This window comes from Carcharodon carcharias, chromosome 11 (genome assembly GCF_017639515.1).
Source record: "Carcharodon carcharias isolate sCarCar2 chromosome 11, sCarCar2.pri, whole genome shotgun sequence".
NCBI lineage: Eukaryota > Metazoa > Chordata > Chondrichthyes > Lamniformes > Lamnidae > Carcharodon > Carcharodon carcharias.
This window is the reverse complement of record NC_054477.1, coordinates 127,290,445-127,313,639: the sequence shown is the minus strand read 5'-3', so window position 1 is coordinate 127,313,639 and position 23,195 is coordinate 127,290,445. Positions and strand designations below refer to the sequence as shown.

General features: G+C 39.8%; 1 protein-coding gene across 2 annotated transcripts in view; it reads right to left on the bottom strand.

Moving 5' to 3' along the window:
* Window positions 1–1,042: 1,042 nt before the first annotated feature.
* abcc4 (ATP-binding cassette, sub-family C (CFTR/MRP), member 4) overlaps window positions 1,043–23,195 on the bottom strand; it is a 516,215-nt gene continuing 494,062 nt past the window's right edge. For both annotated transcript variants that reach the window (XM_041199134.1, XM_041199135.1), the window contains exons 29-31: window positions 21,320–21,425; window positions 11,217–11,351; window positions 1,043–3,698 (exon numbers count right to left, since the gene is read on the bottom strand). In XM_041199134.1, the coding sequence (XP_041055068.1) occupies window positions 3,591–3,698; window positions 11,217–11,351; window positions 21,320–21,425 (349 nt within the window). In that variant the 3' untranslated portion in view covers window positions 1,043–3,590. The remainder of the gene's footprint in view (window positions 3,699–11,216; window positions 11,352–21,319; window positions 21,426–23,195) is intronic.

Sequence of the window (23,195 nt, the reverse complement as noted above, 5' to 3'; positions counted from 1 at the left end):
ACAGCAAACCAGCAAGTTAAAAGTACTGATTATCCTTCATGTAAGCTTTCAGGCAGCAAAATAAATATGAATGATTGTTTTTATTTTAGTTTCTTTCTTAATACAAACAAAAATTTAAAATGTGGACTCTTTATTACTATGGAAAATTTTGACATTCTACAGCTTTTCAGGGCTAGTGAGGGTATTTAGAAGTAATTATGATCTAATTATGCTGTTAAAAACCCAGTTGCACTTCATTCAACAGGGTAAATTTTGTAAGGGTTTTAACAGTGAGACTAACAGTGTAAAAGTGGAAGTTTTCATGAATTCATTGATTGAGATGATGACTTCTTTGAAGACAGCTCACTGACCACAAAATCCAGCCCCATATTTCAGCTTCCTCATAACAGATCATTATAAAAGAAACCCGAATGATCTAGTGGTTGGAAAACCTCTGCTGCTATGATTAGAAATTATAGTATTTTGATGGCTATTTGTGCTTGGGGATTGCAGTCTGGGGAGACCTCAACAAGTGCACCTTCTGAGGGAGTGTAGAATCATTGGCAGCAACATCTGGATTTCCACATTATTCTGGACATCTGCAGACTTCAGAACTTGCTGTCAGTTTCGGTGGAGTAATGACAGTAAAAACCAACAATTTTTCCAACATTGCCATCTCAAAATCTGGACCATGATGTGAAGATTTAATGGTGACATTTCAGTGATTAGATTCTAGAAAAGCTCTCTCTCACAAAACATCCCCACTCCTGCTTCATTACTCTCTTTATCTGGAGCAACTAACAAGAGTTTAAACATTTTTTTCCTGCCCTAGTATACATGTTTTGATAGACTAGGCTATTGGGAAGAAAACATACATTGTTTTATGTTTGCCTTAAAGCACTATCCTAAACCAAGAAAATATTCAAATTGGAACCGAGTTCAACAAGGATTCAAAATTCAGCTGGTGAAAAACTTGTTACATATAAGGATAATTTTTAAAAATATCAGCTATGAGTGTGCTGTATTAACACTGCCACAATTGAGAAAACGTTCATGCTTTAAGTAAGTGTATAGAAGTTTAATGGTTATGACAGACATTGAGTCTTAGGTACATTTGGTTTACATCATACCTATCAAATGATGACCAGTTAACTGACAAGGCATGAAAACACTATGTAGAAACAGAATATTATTAAATGTTAGCTAATAGGTCATAGCATCTGTAGGATTTCTACTGAAGTATTTGTAAAGATCACAAAGGTATATGGTAAACATTTCACACAAACAAAAGCAATAAACAGTAAAATTAATATACGCACAGACATTAACACAAAACTCACTAGTTATTCTGGAAATCTGTGTAACCCATTTTGATTAAGGCAAATTCACAACTGTATTTAATTCCTTTCTCAATTTTAAAACGGTAATAATTTGCAGCTTAAGCTTCTTTATGTATAAAGTGGATAATTCAATAAAATCAACTAACAGCGGCCACATAAATGGAGTTTGATTGTATCCAGTTTAAAATGCACCATGTATGAATGATCTTGGATCAACTTTAATTTAGATATATACATCACATTTCCTGAGCTAAATCAACCTTTGATCTGTGAATGGATGGAAGATCAGGGCAGGTTGCTTTGAGTAACACAGATCGATTGCTTCTGACTTAAGTCTAACCACCTATATAATCCAGCATTTACAAAGATTTAGTTTTATATATTGGAAAATAGTTCTTGTGACAAAGCACAGATTCCTTTGATGATTTTTTTCAGTGCTTTACTAGTTGTTGTTCATATTAATATACATATACATACTCCTAGTTTCTTTCAGGCTGGACTTAAACACCATCAGTTTAAACCCATACAAAGTTACTGTACTCAACGATGTCTTGAAATCTTAACCAAAATAATCTTTGCACTCATGGTAACCCTGAGCAATGAAAATAAACATTCACATAAATCAGCATCCTATTGTGCTTCTAATAGGATTTAATTAATTAGCATAATAACATTTTCCTTGAAATGTTTCAATGCATTTATTACTCTTAGATATATAAACAGAGGAATAGCGTCATTTGAAGGCATTGCAGAAACTGTTGAAACACAGTTTGCTATTTAACCAAACCTCTTATAATTTCATCCAAAATAAATGCAGCTTTTTAAATTAACTTTGCTCTCTTCAACAGCACAAATCACAAACGTGGAATTTTTGAAAGTAAATTAGGTGCTATTTAAAGATAAATAAACAAACTATTCCTTGAGGGAGCATTATGGCAAGATTCTTTATCGCATGTTATTACTTTACCTCATTCCTTTCCTTATAATAAAACCTAACAATCTCTGCTGGTCTTTAGTACAATAAAATGAAGTATTGTGGCCCATCTATTTGAATAACTTTGGTAACTTTTACTATTGTACTAAGGCACTGAATACTTCAAAAAATAGAAAGCTCTTCCAGTTGAAGGTTAAACAAACCAGTCCAACTGGTGTTTTATAATTTATAATCTAAAAAAAAACCCTGCATTGCCACTAAATTCAAGTTGCAATATTCAAGAAATAACTGGCAGTAGGAGGACAAGTGCTATTTTTTGACTCAATCAAAGAAAGTTCGAAGGTTTAATTACTCCAGCATCATTTCGGATAAAGTCGCTCCATTGCAGCAGCATTTAGAAGATTTTCATGTGAGCAACCTCCTTCAAAAAACTCTCCTTGTGCATTCAGTTAATTTCACTTTTAGCCAAGTCTTGACACTTCTAAAAATGTAGAAGAATTTTCTCTAACTATTGAATTTACTAATGTACAACTAAATTGCCATCTGAAATGAAACCTGAAAAATGTAGACCTGTTACACGATTAACTTGCCAATTAAACAAAAGTAGTTTATTGCTTCTGACAATTAAGTATAAGGAAAACCATCAATAAAGAACAAAATATAAACTTTACACCATCTTGAGTCTTTAATTTTCATGAGTGAATCACTGAACTAAAGCAGCAAATATGGTAAAAGTATCAAGTGAGCTACTTGTACAATATCCATGGTCTGCGTGAACTGAATTAATATATCAGGTATACTGAATAAACTGGGCATGAGTTCGCTTTTTTAGTATCAAATTGATGACAATTTATTTAGGAAACTTGTGGTTGGGGGCAGGGGGCTGGTTGGTTCAAACTACAGCAACAGTAGTCCCCTGAAAATTCTACACATGGATCACCTACTCCACCATGATAAGAAGTAATCATGAACATAACGCACTTCAATTATTAAAGGGAAATTTCTCTCCCTCCCAAATTTTCACAGTTCACCGGTTTAAAAAAATGTTTGGTGTATCTGATAATATCTTATTGGAGACAAGAGTCCGTTTTAGGCAACAGAATAAGTACATCTTTGTTTGATTTCAAGTTTAAATTCATATTTTATATTGCCAAATTCTACAAACAGCAATAAAATCAGGTCCAGTAATGGAATGATGGAAATTTTTTTGGTGCAAATCTTTATCCATTCTACAAATCTTGTTTCTTTAGGTCAAACAATCCTGCCTGTGAAAGATTATGCCATAAGCATTGTTTTTACTGTTAGGTACAGATGTTCCATTACACTGTTTCTTGTGTTCATAGTGAGGTCTCAAAGACAATATTGTTAGGCGATACAATTGCCGAACCATTGGCTAGTACTTGGTCAGTCTGTGTTCCCTCTGCAGATTTCTTTTTCAGGTGTATCTGTGAAAATGAAGAAACAGAATTCTGAACAGGTTCCAGAACATATTCTAGCAGCTGCTCATAATCATACTATTTCAAGTCTAATTAAAAATTGTTTCAAGTGTCATTAATTCCTAATTGTTCAGCTCGTGATATGTGGAACAGATACACAAAACCCTCTAATTGGAACCAATTATCTTAGCTCATTGTATACAGTAAAGAATTGGACAGGCAAAGAATTGCCTGACTCTTCAATGAAGTATCTGCACCAAACATTTCTCAGGTCAGATGGAGGTTAAAGCACCATTCACAGATCCTCAACAATATGCCTTAATCGAACCTAAATAGTGACAATTCTATTTCCTCAAACAACCAGCCTTGTAGGCCCTCCTGATTGAACAGCTAATTTGTAACAAATTCAGGGCACTTCTCGGGTGTGCGGGGGTTAGGGGGAATTCATTTTTGACCCATTAGGCCAAAGTTGATTCTAGCTTGAGTATTGAGTGGTTTGGATTCAGCAGCTAGCTCGAGGAACTTCAGCCAGCTTGAGGAAGTTGGCTCAGAGTTACTGAGCTGGACACCAAGCTGCGGATACTGCGACACATTAGGATGGGAAAAAGTTACCTTGACGCTTTGTTCCAGAAGTTAGTCACACCCCTTAGGCTAGGGTGTCAGATCTAGTCCATGGTCAGGGAAACGAGGGTGTGACTGTCAGTGAAGCAGGAATGGGGATCGAGAGGATAGAAGTGGGGGAGCCCTTGCAATTGTTCAACAGGTTCAAGGTTCTTGCAGCCTGTGTGGATGAAAGCAGGGGGCTGCTGGATGGTGAGCATAATGACCATGGCATTGTGGTACAGAAAGCCATTCAAGTAGAGGGAGTAAATAGGAATTTAATGGTATTAGGAGACAGTATAATCAGGGGCATAAACACAGTTCTTTGTAGGCAAGAGCGAGAGTCCAAAAGGCTGTGTTGCCTCCCCAGTGCCAGGGTTTGGGACATGTGCTATGGGCTTGAGATGAATTTCCAATGGGAGGGGAGGATCCAGTTCTGGTCTCCATAGGTACCAACCACATAGATAGGACTAGGAAAGAGGTTATGTTTAGGGAATAAGAGCAGCCAGTGGCTAAATTAAGAAGCAGAACCTCAAACGTAATGATCTCTGGATTATTATCTGAGTCACAGGCAACTTTTGCATTGGGAGCTTCATCTCATAAATCCATGTTAAAATGAACCAACATGAAAGGGTCAATTCTCTGATTTTGTGCTCCTAGTGGACAGCTGTGCTTGAAGGGAGTGTACTTTGAAGATAGGACTTCAACAATGTAGTGGTGATTCTCTGGGACCTACATTTCCTTCAGATACATGTTTCCGTTGGGAAAATGAGTTAAGTGAATTTACTGTCATTAGTACAACACATTTTAATCAATCAAAAGCAAGGAGAAACACTGCAATATTTTGTACTAGATTAATAACATAGAAGGAATTAAAAAATACAATACCAATCTAAAGGAACTAGTTCATGGTTTTGACAGTGTGAAAGAGACAAATAGAAACTGTATCTATGAAGTATAACATAAATCTTTACAGTATCTGTCCAATGTGCAACAAAAGGCACAATAGTAATCAACCATAACTACCAGCCTGTCTACGTAATAGAAATTGGATCAAAACAACTGAATAAGGTTTATTTTAACATGCAACAAATAATTTGGGTGAGTAAGTTCAAAGTTTGTTGGATTCATATCAAAGACAGTGATAACTCTTTCACAGATTTGGATCTGCTGTGTACCTTTTTGGGTTCAGTGGTGTTAATCATTTGCTCCTGTAAGTGGTGTGAGCATTTTGCTTTTATGGGAAGTGACTAGTGCTGCTCTATATGTACTTGCATGCTAGCATACCCGAAGGATGCAACAATAGTACCCTCTTGTGACCTGAACCAGATATTCCTGCCTTTTGTAAAAATATTTCTTCAATCTCACTGAAGGTGGATCAAGGCCTGATAAGTTACCTTATTTCACAGGTAAATAAATATACAGATTGGTAGTTAGGGCTGGACCACTTAATTCAAACATCATAACTAATATTCAGTCAATCAGATAAAATAAGGAACAGACCACACTTCACTGTATCAGCATTTTGTCTTATGTGACATAAGATAATAAATGATTTTAGGTCATTCTCGCCAGCACACCAACCTTCTTGTAGCATTAGCTTCCTTTCTACCTCTCACTATTCTGTTTCAAAACAAAACTCTCTTGCTGCCTGAATTAGTATCTTGTAACATCTCACTATTCACAGCCAGAAAGGAAAGGCCTACCAGTCCTCAAGCTCAGTACTTAGGATCAGCTACTCTTCAGCACATTTGGTTGTTTTGTGTTTATTGATTACTGAAACAAACTAACATATTTCTTATTATTTACAATTTAAGAAGAAACATCATGAAAGCTAGTTCCTTTTCTTTATACCTTGTATGAATACAATAAGGCTTAAAACACAATATTTAAAGTAATCCATTTCCCCAAATGTTTCTGTGGAAAAATGGTTGAAACATTCCAAAATGTGTCACTGCCACGCATCAGGCAAGGTCTATTGTAGGATAAGTCTTGTGAATTATTTCATCCTAAAGCATATTTACACTAACTGCAGAACATGGCAGACTTATATTTTTCATCAGTTTGGAACATAACCCTAAGACATAAGGCTCCAATTGTTTACCGAACTATTTAGAATAGAAAAGTAATGCACAGGAGAATTTAAAGCATACATCTTAACATTTTTCGTGACACTGTAATTGTAATAATTATTGATCATACATGCTGATATATTTTAATGCTTTATCAGTATCAAATGGGACAAAAAAGTATTGCTATGATAAGCAAAATCATTTCATGCAGTTGAAATTGAAAGATAAATGAAAAAACTGGGTAACAAAAGGTAAGTAAATCTAGTTCCTGCACAAGGATTTCTCATTTTCTAACATGAAATGAACAAAATAGGTTTGGACAGTAATATCAGATTAGAACCATAACATTGTCAGAAGCATGACTGACAAGCGTAGATACTTCACTATTATTTGTATTAAATCTCCGCATTGAATTTGTTGCGTAAAGCAATTATTTGAGTTGGTAAATCGAGCTATGGAGAGAACCACTACAATGAAAAAAAGCAGTCTGACAATGACTGAACCAAGCAACATCTTGAAAATGTAAAAAAAAGTGATACTGAAGAAATAAGGTAGTCATATTCTGAGCCCTTGAATTGTTATAGTCTATCAAATTCTACTTGTGCCGAGACAGATGCAAGTCTTCCGATAAACGTTAAGAACTGAATAAAAAGGAAATGAAATGCTATCAGTTCTTACTGTTCTATAATGACCACATTCTGGCCATTTTTCACACTTCCTCAGTATCTCTGTTCTTTGACAAGTAAACATAACAAAAATGAACTGATGTCAAGGCTACTTCAGCTTTATCTGAAATGTATTCAAGAGCAAGAATACATTAATAAAAGATGTATTTACACAAACAAAATGAAATCTTTCTCGTTGAGGTTTAGGGACAAGGCTAAAAAAAATGACTATCAAATCCCAGAATTAATCTGATCTTTGTCTGCACAGGTCACTTTTAAATACGAGTTGAAATGAAGGGTTTTGAGACAAAAGATAATTTTCAAGCTTTAAATCAAGAGCTCCTCAAAGGGGTGTGCTAAAGGACATTGACCTGAAATGTTAACTACTCTCTTCACAGATGCTGTTCAGTATTTCCAGCATCTTCTGTTTTTATTTCAAAAGTAATTAATTGGTTGTAATGTGCTTTGTGATGTTTTGTGGGCACCATTAAATGTTATATTAATGTGACTTGTACTAATTGTAAAGTTTACATTACAATTATTGTAGTTATACTGCAGCTAATGCATTCTCACAATGCTTGCCTAAATTTCACTAGGGTGATTACTCATCAAAATTATACCTAACAAAAGCCTTAAGAGGCTTAGGCAGGCACAAGGTAATATTACTGTCTATGAGGAATACATTTATATCCAAGTAAAGTAAATAAATTTAAACCATCCAAAGTATTAAAATATGTTCTTTTTGAGAAGACTGAATGAGGTAAATTTGGGTAAGCTGCTTTTAGTTTGTATAATTGAATGAATTATGCAAAAATGTAGCAAAGGTCTGCATCCTCAAACTAGCACAAATATCACAATCAGAGAAATTACATTTCTCATTATGAAATATTAGAGCAGAGTGGACTCTTTCTAGTTATAAGCACTGGTCATGCTTATATGATTTATATCTCAAACTATCATAATCTAATTTAAATCATTGTCTCATTTTTCTCCTTTTGGCACTCGTTGTCTTAGTTTCTCTTTTGATTAACATTTCTATTAATTTTTTCCCCCCAAATCACATTTATACCATTACATTCAACAAAGGAGGAATGTACTGAAGCAAGAAGCATCATCCTAGTCAATATAGATAAAGGTCTACATCTTCTTTACCGCTTGTTAAGAGAAATGAGATATCTGGGTGAGGGTTGCATTGGTTGCAATACTGAGGCCATATCAGCTTAAATAACACCCTTCAGGCATCTCATGGACATCTATCTGATTTCAAATTGTTTTGTCCACTTGAAGAGCTGTGACCTTATGGGCTATGGACTTAGTGCAGGAAGTTGGGATAAGGCTAGGTAACTCTTCATCGACTGGCGCGGGTAGATTGGCCAAATAGTTCCTTCTGTGTTGTAAATTTTCTATGATTTTTTTTATTGCCTTCTTTACCTAAATAACAACAATCACCATTTCAAAGAAACTCACTGTATGTGAATTACTTTGAGCCATTTCTGACATTTAAGCGCTATCAAAAAGGAAATGGGTTCCTCTTACTTCAAGTTTCATAAATTGCAGTGTCCTTTGGAAATATACAAAAATCATAGAAGGTATCATGTGTTATTCTCATGAGTTGATGATTTGGTGCTCCCTCACTGGAATATTCACTAAAGCACTACAACCTGCTCTATAATGCAGAGACTCAAGAGTTATTACAGCACAGAAGCAGGCCCATCAAATCCATGCCAGCTCTCCAGTAATCCAGTCAGTCTCATTACCCAGCTCTATTCCCACAGTCTTGCAAGTTTATTTCCCTCAAATGTCTATCCAATTTCCTTTGGAAATTATTGATTGTATCCACTTCCATTTCCACCACCCTAGTCCTTGTAACATCAGCCAATAGGAACAGCTTTTCTTATCTATCTTTTATAAATCTATCATAATCTTGTACACCTCCATCAGATATTGTTGTCCCATTTGTCACACACAAACTTTGATTCTTTTATATTCTCATTCTACAGTATCCTTTTTGAGTGGCTCCCATTATATAATGGAGAAGACACCATTATACTTGGTGCTGCTAATGATGGCAAATCTGGTGATGGTATGACTAAAAATCACAAGAAAACAGTACTGAGATCTGAATTGCCATTCCTTCACTGTAACTTGACCAAAATCCGGGAACTTCCTTCCTGAGAAGATTCTGAGTTTATCTACATCACATGGGCTGCAGTGGTTCAAAGCAGTGACTCACCACCACCTTCTCAAGGGCAAGAGATGGGCAATAAATGCTGACCTTGCCAGTGACACTCACATCCAATGAACAAAAAAGAAAAAAATGTGTCTCCCACTTGATTTACCTTGACAGACAGGAAGATTTCTGTGCATGCATATTTAAAAGAGTATACAGAGAACTGATTAGAAAGTTAACTTGCAGCCAAAGGTTTGTAATGATTGAAAAAAAAACTAGACCAGATAGTCATCTCCTTTTAACATTAGTAAGCTAATAGTGATAGAGTAAGACACTAGAGTTCAGAACTTTTTTTTAATGAAAAAAGACTTTAAAAGAACACTGCAGTCCAGCCCCAGATGATCAGCATGAATGGTACAAGACTAAACCTCTTCCAAGATTGTCCCCCCAGTACTAAACTTCCACTTACTCAAAAAATGGCAGGATTATATTACATATATGGCAGAGTTGAGCCATTAATGTTCAAAGTTTTGCAGGTGGAAAATCAATTGTGTGGCACTTGCATGAATATTGTTAGAAAAATAGAGCACATGAAAATAGAGCTTTGTGAATTAACCAACAGCTGATATTTTGGTGTCATTTAATCAATCGCACGCATCACCAGATCATATCTGTATGCTGCTCCAGATGATGCCCTTGGGATTTGAGATTTTAAAAACTGTTTCAAATTCAGTTGTACAGGTGTTAGGACAGGCCTTGGTGACCATATTTGAGTGATGAGGAGCATTTACTCCATACAAAGTCCTCCCTACTGTTATCCTAAGTGGTTGCATTTCTTTAAAAATATTTTTATTAATGTTTTCATCTCTTATTGCAGAGGCACCACTGTGTCTTTTGACAGCTAGTTCAACATAACGGTCAGCAAAAATCTGTTTCAAAAAGAAAAAAAACTGGTGGACTTCAGGATGTTCTGAAGTCGGTGTTTGATCATATCTCTCAGGACTATTTTTTTTCTTTTACAAAATGGAAGGACATGGCATTATCTGTTCATTTGGATGCTAACCCGGGATTCTTTTTTTTAAAAAAGGTCATGAGTTTACCTTGGAACTGTCAACAAGCAGGCCACTTCCAAGAAATCAGCTGATCTTTATGGTACTTGAGGAAGACCTGGTTGTTTGTTTTGAAAAGCAATCACTAATTGATGGCGACAAAAACTGAAAAGGCAAAGGTTGGGAGCTTTCTGGAAATCACATGGGAGAGAGAAAAAATCTCAAGTTGTGAACCTGCAGGCTTTGAAAGCAGTCTTATTGGGGAACAAGCTGCGGAAGGAAGGCTACTTTAACTGGCTTTCTCTCTCTACCTTGCCGGCAATTGTGTGCGGCTATCAACCTGTAGCCAGAGAACCTTCATCTGAGTGTAGTTGGTCTGCATTTGGACCTGCAAAGCTGAGACCAGTTGGTGAGAACTTCCAGACGTCCATAGGTCAAATGTATCGAGACCCTGTGAACTTTATCCTTTATTTTATAATGCCCATCCTCTAAAGCCCATCTCTGCAGAGAGACTATCTGTTTGTCCTTTGTTTGTCTGTGTGTGTCTGCGTGTGTGCTGGGGGAATTCTTTGGGAAGAGGTAGATAGTTATACTTCCCAATTACAAATGTGTGTTAACCAGTACTTGCAACTTGTTAAAAATAAGTTTTGTTTTATAATAAACAATCATTCCGAGTTTATTAAAAGAAGCTTGGTCGAAGACTCCTTTATTCTGGGCACAAATAGGTGAAATAGATGATTAGTTATTTTGGTGAGAAAATTAAACTTTTAAGTTAATGGTACGGCCTGTGGAATACTGTGGCTAGATCATATGCACACTCCTCTCATCCCGGTCGTAACATCAGTTATAAAACACAGCTTATATCATTGATTTGAAAATAAGTATGAAAAGAGCTACAAATTAGTCTTCATATGTAAATTAAATTTGTGAAGGAAGTGCAAAACTTGCTGATTTTTCATGTACAACTTTACCTCTTTGGCTATCTTGGTCAAAGCAGTTGTTTCAGCCTTGCCCAAGTGTTGCACCATCTTGTAGAAAAAACCATCTTTGTTCTCTAGAAGAGCGTAGGGTTCTGCATACTCCGCAACTCTTCCTGCGTCCAGTACCTACAGTTAACATTTCAAACAAAAAATGTTCAATTTGTGTCATTCATCAAAAAAACTCAATTTCCAAGTTTTTGGGTTTGTGAGACTATTAAAATCAGAAAGTGTCTCATAGAATGAGAAAGGAGGAGACAGAGGGCTAGATTTTATGGGAGGGGCACCCTGCCCGCCCGGCTAAAAAGTCAGGGGTGCGGGGAGCCCACTAGCGATTCCAGCAGCTGCCCCACAGCTATTTGATGCTGGGAGCAGTGTTAATTGCTTTAAGATGAGACTTCCACTCCCATCTTAGCTGGAAGTTCTGCCTTAGAGAGCTGTTGGCAAATCGGATGGCTGGCAGCTCTGTAGTGCCAGCAGTGCCAGGCAGTGGTCACTGCTGGGACTACAGGTAGCCCCACCATGCTGAAGAGCCCGGGTAAGTCCGAGGTCAGGGGTCTCAGTGAAAGGGTAGGGGGTTGGATTCAAAAGGCTGGGTGCAGAGTTAAAGAGGCGGATAACCTGGGTGGTGGGGAAGTGCCTCTGATTGGCCCAGGGGTCCCACAAAGGAGGTTCCCCTCCCTTGCCCAACACCGGCCTACACAGCAGAAGCTGCTGGACTTCTCGAATAGTGTGGGCCTCTCCCCACCCCAGGTAAAACATTGGCAGTGGCAGGATGAGGCCTTCCCTGCCCCCTGTAAAATTTCAGACAGGTCGGGTGTTGGGTGGGGCGCAGGAACCTGCTGGATTTTAAGTGTCCCTCACCTTCAAACCAACCGGCAGGAGTGTGTAAAATCTTGCCTAGACAGAGAGAAAGACCCAAAAGTGGAGTCTTTTTGCTAATTGCTTTTTGAATGCCATGTAATTTATTTTGGGAGGCTGGACTTTAGATCAGATGCGGACTCACACATAGCACCTTCCAGTTGATTTATGCAATCTGAGTTGAACCTGTTGTGAAATAAAGCTTTGGGGTTGGTTTGGTTCATCAATGGCATACAGTATTACAAATTATTAGTTAATCTTGTGACATGCCCCTCAGGGAGTCAGAGGAAGTGTTTTAAGGAAGTGAATATGCCATATGATTGGTTGTGGTAGGTGAGACAGCTTTGCTTGTTGACACATTTGGTTTGTAAGGAATTGAGAGGGATGAGGGAGGGTGAATGAGTATTGGTAAAGAGAAAACACGGAGGATCTTTTTGGAAAGGTGATGATACTCATGCTGTATTCATGAAGGGGAAAGCAGGGGTAATATGTAGCTGAGGGCATCGAGGATACTGTGAAAACCCTAAATAAGGGACAACCTTATTCATTCTCGCCTGGGATTGTGCCCAATTCTGGAGCCCTGCCAGCAGGATTTGTTTTCATTCTCTGTTCATTCAGTTTCCCAGTTCATTGCCAGCACAGAGTCCTTTCCCATGAAAGGAGGGATATCCAACTCTCCCCTGCTCCATTTCCACACTAATCGAAAACCCTCCCTCGTACAATTTCTGAAATTTTCCGTTCCCCACCATTTGATTTTATGCCCCCTCCCTACCCCCTCCAATTGCTTTTCATATGGGCATACTCCATAGGTGGTTCAATTACTTTTGCTGGGGGCAGTGCTCCAGATAAGAACCCCTGTTTTTGGGATACTGTGGAATGAGATGTGATGCTTTATGATGCAGTTCTGGTCTTTTGTCAAATGGGGACTTCTTTATCCAGCACCCATTGCAGCAGAGAAACTGTTTTCCTCAGACTTAGACACAGAGTGGTTTCTCTACAACTATGCATGTAAATATATTTCTATCCCATAAAAGCCATTTATTTCACCTGCTGGGGCCTTAAACTTACCTTCGTGTTCCATGTTTTAATTTGTGAACAGACGTGATACATTGAAGTTGTCCGTAGGTTATATTTGCTTTCAAGACGCAGCTTTGTATTTATTACATTGGCCTGAATCTTCCGAGCAGTGGCAATGCTGTATGTATTGCTGCTGCATGCAAAGATTTCCTCAATCCAACACTACTGTGCATTTCTTCTGGAATCTTCTGAGCCCGGTTGTCAAAGAACTATGCAGTGCATCATCCCTGGGGAACTCCACTGGCGTGGAGTAAAGTTTGGGGAAAGAGAGGACTCGCACCTTTTTATGCCACTAGCTGCCATATTCTGTTAAGTATTTGGAAGGTTCAGTCTTTTAATGAATCTTAGTGAATGGATGAGTGAGTGAATCAATGGACTGAATTATCCCCCTGTTGTGGGGGGAAGTTGATGGGCGGGCATGTACAGGCACGCATCCGATTGGTGCCCCTGATTGGAGGCGGGCGCCATTTTATGTGGGTGGGCCAATTAAGGCCCGCCCAGCGTGACGTCCGCAGGGAAGTGCTATGTGCTCCCTGTGTGGGTGGCGGGGGGGAGGGGATTCCTAAAATCAAGTGTGTGCTCTTTCGCGCATGAGCACAAAAGAGCGCACTCATCTCCCTGAGGCTAAGTGCAGCCTCAGGGAGATTGGCTCTAAATGTGAAAAAGCTCAAAATAGAAAAATAAAATTTCTCTAACATGTCCTCTCATGTGACAATGTCACATGCGTTGGGACATGTTCATAATTTCCAAAAGAACTTTGTTAATTTTTTAAAAACCCTACATGAAGCCTCATCCTGCCCGTGGATGAGGTTTTATGCTTTTTCTAGTTTGTAATGGGGCTCCTGGCCTGCCTGCCAACCTTAAGGTTGGACGGGCAGGTACACTAATTACTTTAATTGCTCTGTCAATGGCCTCAATTGGCCATTGACAGATTGGTGGGCGTGCAGCTGGTTTTGCTACGCCCCCGCCTTCCTGAAAATTTAAATGGCACGCGGTGATGTCAGGAATTCCGCCCGATCTCACCGTGCGTCATTTTACGCATCGGGCCCCGCTCGCCAACGGTAAAATCCAGCCCAATGGGTAGGTGAGTGAGTGGGTAGATGGATGAGCTGGGTAGGCAGGTGTGGTTGGTCGATGGGTGAGGTTAGCTAGGTGAGGTTGGTAGATGGTTGAGGTGAGTAGATGAATGAGGTTGGTATGTGGGTGGAGTTGGGCAGGCGGGTGAGATGGATAAATGCATAACGTGAATGAGGTGGGTAGGAGTGTGTGGGTGAGAGTGAGGTGCATGAGGTGGGTGAGGTGGGGGTGTTGTTTGGGCCGGGGAGTTAGTCAGATGGTTGGGGGTGGGTACAGTCAGGTGGTCGAGAGGCTAGTTGAGTGGTGGGGGGTGGGTATTTGGGTAGTCAGGAAGTAGTTGGGTCTGATGGAGGGGGAGGAGGGGGTGTTAGTCGGGTTCAGTTGGGGAAGTTGTTGGCTGGTCAGGGGGTAGTCGGGTGGTCGTCCGGTGGTCAGGGAGTATTCGGGTGGTCAGGGGTATGTGGGGGTTGGGGGGGGGGGGGGGGGGGGGGGGGGGGGGGGGGAGGTGGTGAGGTGGGGATTGAGGGCGTCGGTTATGGAGCTACACAGGTGTTAGACCAGATTTTAAACTGTCAGACATTTCCTGGGTATCTATCAAAGTAAGTCGTGCAGATCTGTCCCAGCTCTCTGACTCTAGCTCAGAGTTAGAGACTTTCCGCACAAGGTCCCAGGCAGCAAGGAATTGCCCTTTGGAAGTTTAAACTTCCCAGGCAATGTGTAGGTCCATGCGTCAGGATTTCCACAGGGACTGAACGTGCATTTTCAGTTGTACATCTGGTCTCTGACGATCTGGAGACCGGAAGATTTGGACCAACGTGAATTATTTGGCATTGCCAATAAGTGACCAATTTTTGGAGGTGCCTTTTTGTACAGTTGGGAGGTGGGGGGAAGATGGACTTTGGATGAATGGTGTGGGATGCTTACATTTTGGTTTGTGGATGGAGAAGAGAGCAGTGGTATTATGAAAAAGACAAAGACCTGAATTCTTCCCACATCGAGCGGGTTCGGCGGGAGCAGGCAGGGGTGGTTGGAGGCGACTGCCACCTGTGATCGGCTCCACACTGCCATTTTACGCAAGCGGGCCAATTAAGGCCCGTCCAGCGTAATACGTGAGCAGTGGCACTGAGCACTACCTGTGCGGGCAGGAGGAGGTGGGAGAGTCGGGTCCAGCACTCTTTCACGCATGCGTGAAACAGCGCTTCAATCTCCCTGTGGCATGGAGCTGCTTCAGGGAGACTGAAATACTTCTAAAAAAATGCAATAAAAATTTGATGTTGCGTAAAATGGGACATGTTTTTATTTTTCAGAAAAAGTTTTTATTTAATTAGTAAAAGCTTTGGGAAACCTCATCCCGCTTGAGGATGAGGTTTCCTAAAAAACGTAAAGGCCGCTTGGCCTTTTCACCTGCCTGCCAACCGTAAGGTTGGGTAGGCGTGAAATTCAGGTTAATTACCTGGGTAATGGCTTTAATAGGCCTATCAATTATCGGCGGGCCAACTCTGGTGCGTGCCTGCTGAACAAAATATCGCGAGACAGCGCGATGACGTCGGGAAGCACGCCCGATGTCATCGTGCGTAATTTAGGTCCTGCTGGGTTGCGCCTACCCCCACACGCCAAATGTAAAATCCTGGCCAAAGAAAATGTAGGTCAGAGATTTAGAGAAAAAAAGAGACATGAGGAAAGAAAATGAAAAAGCAACAAGGAAACAAGCATTTAGGAAAAATGCAGATGGTGGAGGAAGAGAAGAAAAATAGAAATAAAAATATTGCATTTCATTTAGCTTCTGTTTGTTGATTGTCTCTTTCAATCCAGTCATAAAAAAGGACATTCCTCTGATTACCATCTGGATCTTTGCCCCCTTTCCACTGTTTGGATACCTCCAGTAAACACAGTAAATGCAGAGAATTCTTGATCAGGACAGCTGCAAGCATGGTAATACAATGCCAATAGGTGAGGGTGATATCACAATGCTGCCAACCTTATTTCCTGTGTATCTACTTGGTGGAGGTCCAAGAGTAGAAACGTTCACTGACAATGGGTCCCATCTCTTAAGCACAGCAGAGGATCTGAGAAAGGCCAGGCTAAACTTTTGGGTTCAGTAAGAGGCCAAGATTCTCTGAAGTAAAAGGGCATGCCTTCAGAACTATCCTCATGCAATGAAAGGCGTGTACATCCCTTGTTAAAAGTAGGATACATGGTAGAACAAAACCAAATTAACTAAGGAGTCATGTTCAAAGGGAAATTAAACCGAAGTAGAAATATTTTACAAACTTCAAGAAAACAATGCCCAAGAAAACAGGTATGGATATCAAACTCAGCAGAAAGGAACAGCCAAAAGGATAGTTGTTACGATCCCCATGGAGACCGATAACTTCGAACATCCAGTTAATAGCTGAAAGAAGAGCATGCCAAGATTTCACCTTTTAAGACATTTACTGTAACAAATGACTACAAATACTAACTACAATTACAGTATTTTTTGAGATAAGTTATACTTTAAATCATGGAACAGAATACTCCATTTCTTATTCTTATCCTAGCATAAAAACACACTTCACAGGTATATTTTACACTGTCCTTTATTTAGGCATTCAATTTTCCTAGAATCAATCCAAAGTGATTCTTAGCTTCTGAGGGTTTATTCCTTAGCATCGTCTTTCGTTATGTTTTCTTTTCCCAGAGACTTTCCCTCTAGTCCAAGCTAGGTGACTCTTCCAGCCTTGTTTTAACTCCCCTTGAATTTGGTCTTTTCCACCCAAACGCAAGCTCCCACCATGCATTCCTGCACAGTGAACCATTGAGATTTTTTTGGCCTCTAGCTGCTCTCCCTCTCTCTCCTGGATCCAGGCAGACTTAAACCACTGTTTGTGATGTTCCCTGATATTCCAGGAAGGTCTGTAGCCTGATCTTTACAATGGCTTCCTCTGCATCCTTTCCCATGGCAACATAAATCACATGGTGCTTTGTATCTCAGCAGGAATGCTAATTAGCCTTGAGAGCTCAACTCTTTTTCATCTTGGAACAAAATGCACAGTTTTAAGCACAACTGTTTACAAGTCAACATTTTTAACATTTTTCGGAGACTTTGGAGACACACAATCTCTGCGTTTGCACACAAACTGCTGCCACGGTTTCAAATACCTTGCACCTTCTCAGTAAAACAATCTAAGCTTCCCTTTGATCTCTAACAATCAAACCACTAGGTTTATTGTCAGGCAAACTTCAGAGAATGTCACATGACCCCATTCAATTCACCTCAAATTTAAAGACACAGTTCCAAAACATACCAATCTTATAAACCACATAATGACAACACACTGGGGAAGAGGATGTGGATAAATGTGGTATTAATAGTGAGGACATTTTCAGCAATACTGAGCTGTGACTTGATACACCTAGATTAGTCTAGTATGATTGTGACTGTGATGCCATTTGATTGGTTAAACTTCCCCTGACTGCTCATGTGATCAATATCTGTGTTGGTCCTCACAGCCCTGTCATGAATTATCCAGCCTAACAACAATTGCAGCTTACACCAAGCAAGTTTTCAGAGGGCAGGATTTTCCCCCTGTTGGGAGCGAAGTTGAATGGCGGGCGTGCACAGGTGTGCTTCCGATCGGCGCCCCTAATTGGGGCTGCGGCGCTATTTTACATGGGCAGGCCAATTAAGGCCCACCCAGCACGATGTCCGCATGGAAGCGCTATGTGCTCCCTATGTGCAGCCGGTGGGGGCGGAGGGGTGGTAGTGGGGAATCCCAAAATTGTGAGTGTGCTCTTTTGCACATGCACATGAAAGAGCGCACTCATCTCCCTGAGGCTAGGTGCTGCCTCAGGGAGATCGACTGCTCTGTGACAGAAATTAAAAATAGTAAAAAAAAAAAATTCCTGACATGTCCCCTCACATGAGTTGGGACATGTCCATAATTTTAACAAAAACTTTATTAAAATTTTTTAAAACCTACATGAAACTTCATCCCGCCCGTGGAAGAGGTTTCATGCTTTTTATAATTTCCGCCGGGGCTCCTGGCCTGCCCGCCAACCTTAAGGTTGGATGGGCAGGTCCATTAATGAGCCGAATGACTCTGTCAATGGCCTCAATTGGCCATTGACAGGTTGGCGGGAGCGGGAGCTGACTTTGCTGCACCCACGCCCACTGGAAAATTTAAATGGGGCGCAGTGATGTCGGGAGTTCCGCCCAATGTCACCGCATGTCATTTTACGCGTCGGCGAGCGGGCCCTGCCCCCTCGACGGGAAAATCCTGCCAAGTCTCATTCCTGCCCCACTTGGTTGTATTGCTTCACGCTATTAATCTTTTTTTGATGGTCTTGGTTCTTTTACTCCAAGGTCTGTTGCCCTTTATGATTTTTCCCATGCTCTCTTTAATAACCTTGTTGTGCAGCATACATATTATTTCTTGTTCTTTTTTCAAAAAGTCGAGTATATTGTGTTTTCTCCTTTCATTTTAAAAATAGCTCACTTATATGCTGTATGTTTTTCTTTTCTGCTTTAAAATTAATAGTCTCATTATCCACTGTTTGATTTTTTTCATTCCCTGTATTTTTTAATGATCCACTACATTTTTGGAGTTTTAATGTGTTTTTGGGGTTCAGTACCTCAGATCAATTCTATAGCTGAGCCCTCACTCTCTATAACCAGAGTGTGCCATTAGCTGTCAATAGCTAGGTACTATAATGAGTCAGTAATCAAAACAAAAACCATCTTTAGTGTATTTTGACTTCCTGGTTATACCATGTGTGCTCACTGATCTTCCTGCTTTCAAAAGGTGGAAGTACAAATACATCGGGTACGGTAGCATAGTGGTTTTGTTACTGGGTTAGCAAACCTGAGGCCTAGACTAATAATCTGCAGACATGAATTCAAATTTCACCCATAGCAGCAAGGGAATTTAAATTCAGTTAGTTAAATAAAGCTGGTACAAAAAGCCAGTATCAATACTGGTGATCATGAAATTACTGGATTCACTAAGGTCCTTCAGAGAAGGAAATCTGCCATTCTTGGCCTGTCTGGCCTTCATGTGACTCCAGATCTACAGCAATGTGGTTGACACTTAACTGCTCCCTGAAATGGCCTGGCAAGCCACTTAGCTATTATGACAAGGGACTACAATGGCTCAGGAAAGTGGCTCACCAACCCCTTTTCAAGGGCAGTTGGGGGTGGCCAATAGTACTGGTCTTGTCATTTACAACTCATGAACAAATAAAAATTATTTCACCAGATTGTGGAGTAGCTATCAATGGAAAGAAGCCAAAACTATGATGCGCCTTAGGTAAAAATATTTCATCTTTCTCAAAGCCACATGTGCTATATATCGTCTTTCTTCTCTCTCCCTCCTCCACTCAGCTCTAATATATCGCCGCTGTGCGATATTTGAGTCCTGAAACTGAGGAACATCCAAACTTAATTCATGAGTATAGAAATGTTGCAGGTGCTGTGACAGGTTGCAGGAAAATCAAAAATAGCATTGTTGATAAAAGTGAGCAGAAAAAAATCCACTAAGTAAAATTTTCAGGATAGTTCAATGCTTTGTTGCTCATTCAGTTCGTTGTTTTGCATCTGTGCAATATCTCACAATTCACAAGAAAGATTGCACGTGTACTTCAGTTTCAGTTAGAGGGAGAGAAAAGGAAGCATCATACGTGAGGCTATAATGGGTAAAAAAGAGGCTTTAGTATCATACTCAAAACCAGTTAATATTCCGACAGAATGACAGGTACATTGTTTTTCTTAAATCTAGTCATTATTAGTTAGCAAAGCTATTTAGATGGGAAATTTTCTCGTGTGCTAATGGAAACTCAATGTAATGAAAATTAGTTATCAGGAAACTTGATGAATAGGAGAATTTTGTTTCCACTTGGGCAAGCTACTTATTGAACTTCAATTGTAGAATGATCTTACCAATAAAGCCTTTCAAAGTACATAGATGTCAGGCAATTGCATAGGAGAACAGCATTTAGTGAGAAAAGTTCTTAATGATTCCATGAATAACAGGTTATTGTTCTCATCGCCGACGTCTTTTTCACATTTCAGAAACAGAGGCAATCAAATGCACAAATGTAATGCATGTGATTTACCCATGAAGATCAAGTTACAGCTCATTCTTTGATTTATTAAAGGTTAGAGTGCGTGTCCCAACACTTTAGGCAGCATAAATAAACTGCAAAATTCTCCGGCAACTGCTTAAGTTAGCAACTGCATTAGCTGATTTTAATTACTTGCACTTTTAACTCCCATGCCACACTTACTTGCCACATTTCATTACCAAACAATTGGCAGTCATTTTTTTCAGCTTTTGAGAACCCCACAATGTCAACAGGACAAAGAGCACAGCTGCAACTGGGGAAGTTTCCTCACATTGTGAGCTACCTTTTAAAAAGATATATTATTGCATACTTGCTTCAATATTTCCTCCGTAAAACATTAAATTAGATTTTGCAATCTTTTGCCTGTAGCATCAGTGAAATCTTTAAATTTATATATGGAAGCAGAGGCCAAGTGTAATATAAATTTGAAAAAAAATATTTGTTCTTCTTTCAATTTGTGTAATGAAGTGCCAAATAAATTTAAAAATGAAGTTAAATGTCAAAATGCAATAATTATACTTTGTTTCTAAGGATATTAAACAAAGCTACAAAGAAGTACCTTAACCTACAGGCACAATTATACTTCCAGGAAGAGGCAACTAAAGCTGCTTTTACATTGCTCTTCAGTCTATACCTCAAATGCAAGTTTTGTGCGGTAAGCCGCATCAAGGTTAACTTGCCGGATGGCTTTTTAAAAAGACTAGGAGCCCAGAGGACTGGTTTTCCTATGAGCAGTAACAGTACTAGTCTGGTGGTATCATTGGACATTGGTAGCATCTCAATGCCATTATTTTTTCATACAGACTGATCACAAATGTCACTATTTCACCAAGTGAAAGTAAGCCCCTAGAACAACCAAAAGGAAGACTCTCTATCCACATCTAAATACATGACAATAATAAATCTAACTTACCCTCCTAAGACCCAGGTTGCAACATAACAGTAGCTGTAAGGAAGTTTGTGTTATTGCATCTTCTTACCAGAATTCTATCGCTGTCGATGATAGTATTAAGCCGATGTGCAATTGTCAGCACCGTACACTGTTCAAACTTCTCTCGAATTGTCTTCTGAATTAATTCATCCGTTCTTAAAAGAGAAGATTAGAAGTGAAGCAATATAAATCTGAAGTTTTATAACATTTAGCGTTTATTGTTCAAAAGAAAGTAACAAACCCCTATTTTGTTCTTGACTTTTCAAGTCATGCCAATCGAAACTTTTGATGGCATCCTGCACCCCAATAGCTATGGTTATTGATAACAGTAAACCTGAAAACTGTTGTTGCTTGAGAGAACCCAAGGACTTCATTGCACATAACAAACTGAAGCAGTCCATGTCAAAAATGCAGCAAGACCTGGACAATATCCAGGCTTAGGCTCACAAGTGGCAAGTAACATACGCACCAAACAAGTGCCAGGCGATGACCATCTCCAACAAGAGGGAATCTAACCATTGCCCTTTGATATTCAATGGCATTACCATCGCTGAATCCCCCACTATCAACATCCTGGGGGTTACTATAGGCCAGAAGTTGAACTGGACTAGTCATACAAGAGGGTTACAAAAGCAGATCAGAGGCTAGGAATCCTGTGGTGAGTAACTCACTTCCTAACTGTCCACCATCTACAAGGCACAAGTCAGGATTGTGATGGAATATTCTCCACTTGCCTGGATGAGTGCAACTGTAACAACACTCAAGAAGCTTGGCACTATCCAGGACAAAGCAGCCCGCTTTTAATTGGCACCCCTTCCACTAACATTCATTCCACTGACAAACAGAGTAGCAGTGTGTACCATCTAGGCAATGCACTGCAGAAACACACCAACGCTCCTTAAGTAGCATTTTCCAAACCCATGACCACTACCACCTAGAAGGCCAAGGGCAGCAGACGCATGGGAACACCACACCTGGAAGCTCCCTCCAAGCCATTCACCATCTTGACTTGGAAATATATCGTCATTTCTTCACTGTCGCTGGATCAAAATCCTGGAACTCCCTCCCTAACAGCACTATGGGTATATCTACAACATGTGGACTGCAGCTGTTTAAGGCAGCAGCCCACCACTACCTTCTCAAGGGCAATTAGGGATGGACAATAAATGCTGGCCTAGCTAGCTATGCCCACATCCCATAAACAAATAAAAAAAACCTCTTACAGGATTCTTAACAACTTAAAGAGCCTTTGAATTTACTAGGACTTTGGTATTCAGAATACATATAACACAGAGACTAAGAATGTTTACTCCAACAACTGGACCGATTACACTTTTTATTAGAAAGCTGCCGTGTGCTACTCATTGGGAGTTACAGCTAGCCAATCACCAATATTGAATTGAAAATGTGATTAATTATGATCTGTTCTATTATTGAGAAAAAAATCCATATGCGAACTAGGTTTGCAAACCAGGCAGTATCACTTTGCTGAATACACTGAAATTAAAAGCCTTGCATAAAATTATATGGCTCTGTTAGACACAAGGATTTAGAAAAATATATATTAATTTACAGAATGAGAGCATCCCTGGCCGGGCCAGCATTTTTTACCCATCCCTAAGGAGCAGGTGTAGATCATATGGCCTGTCAAGCCTGATCTATCGTTCAATACAAACATGAATGACCTTGGGCTTCAACTCCACTTTCCCGCCTGCTCCCCATATCTCTTGATTTCCTGAGACACCAAAAATCTGTCTATCCCAGCCTTAAATGTATTCAACGATGGAGCATCCACAACCTTTTGGAGGTAGAGAATTCCAAAGGTTCACAACACTTTGAGTGAAGTAATTCCTTCTCATCTCAGTCCTAAATGATTGGCTCCTTATCCTGAGACTATGCCCTGTTTTTTAAGGTTCCCCAACCAG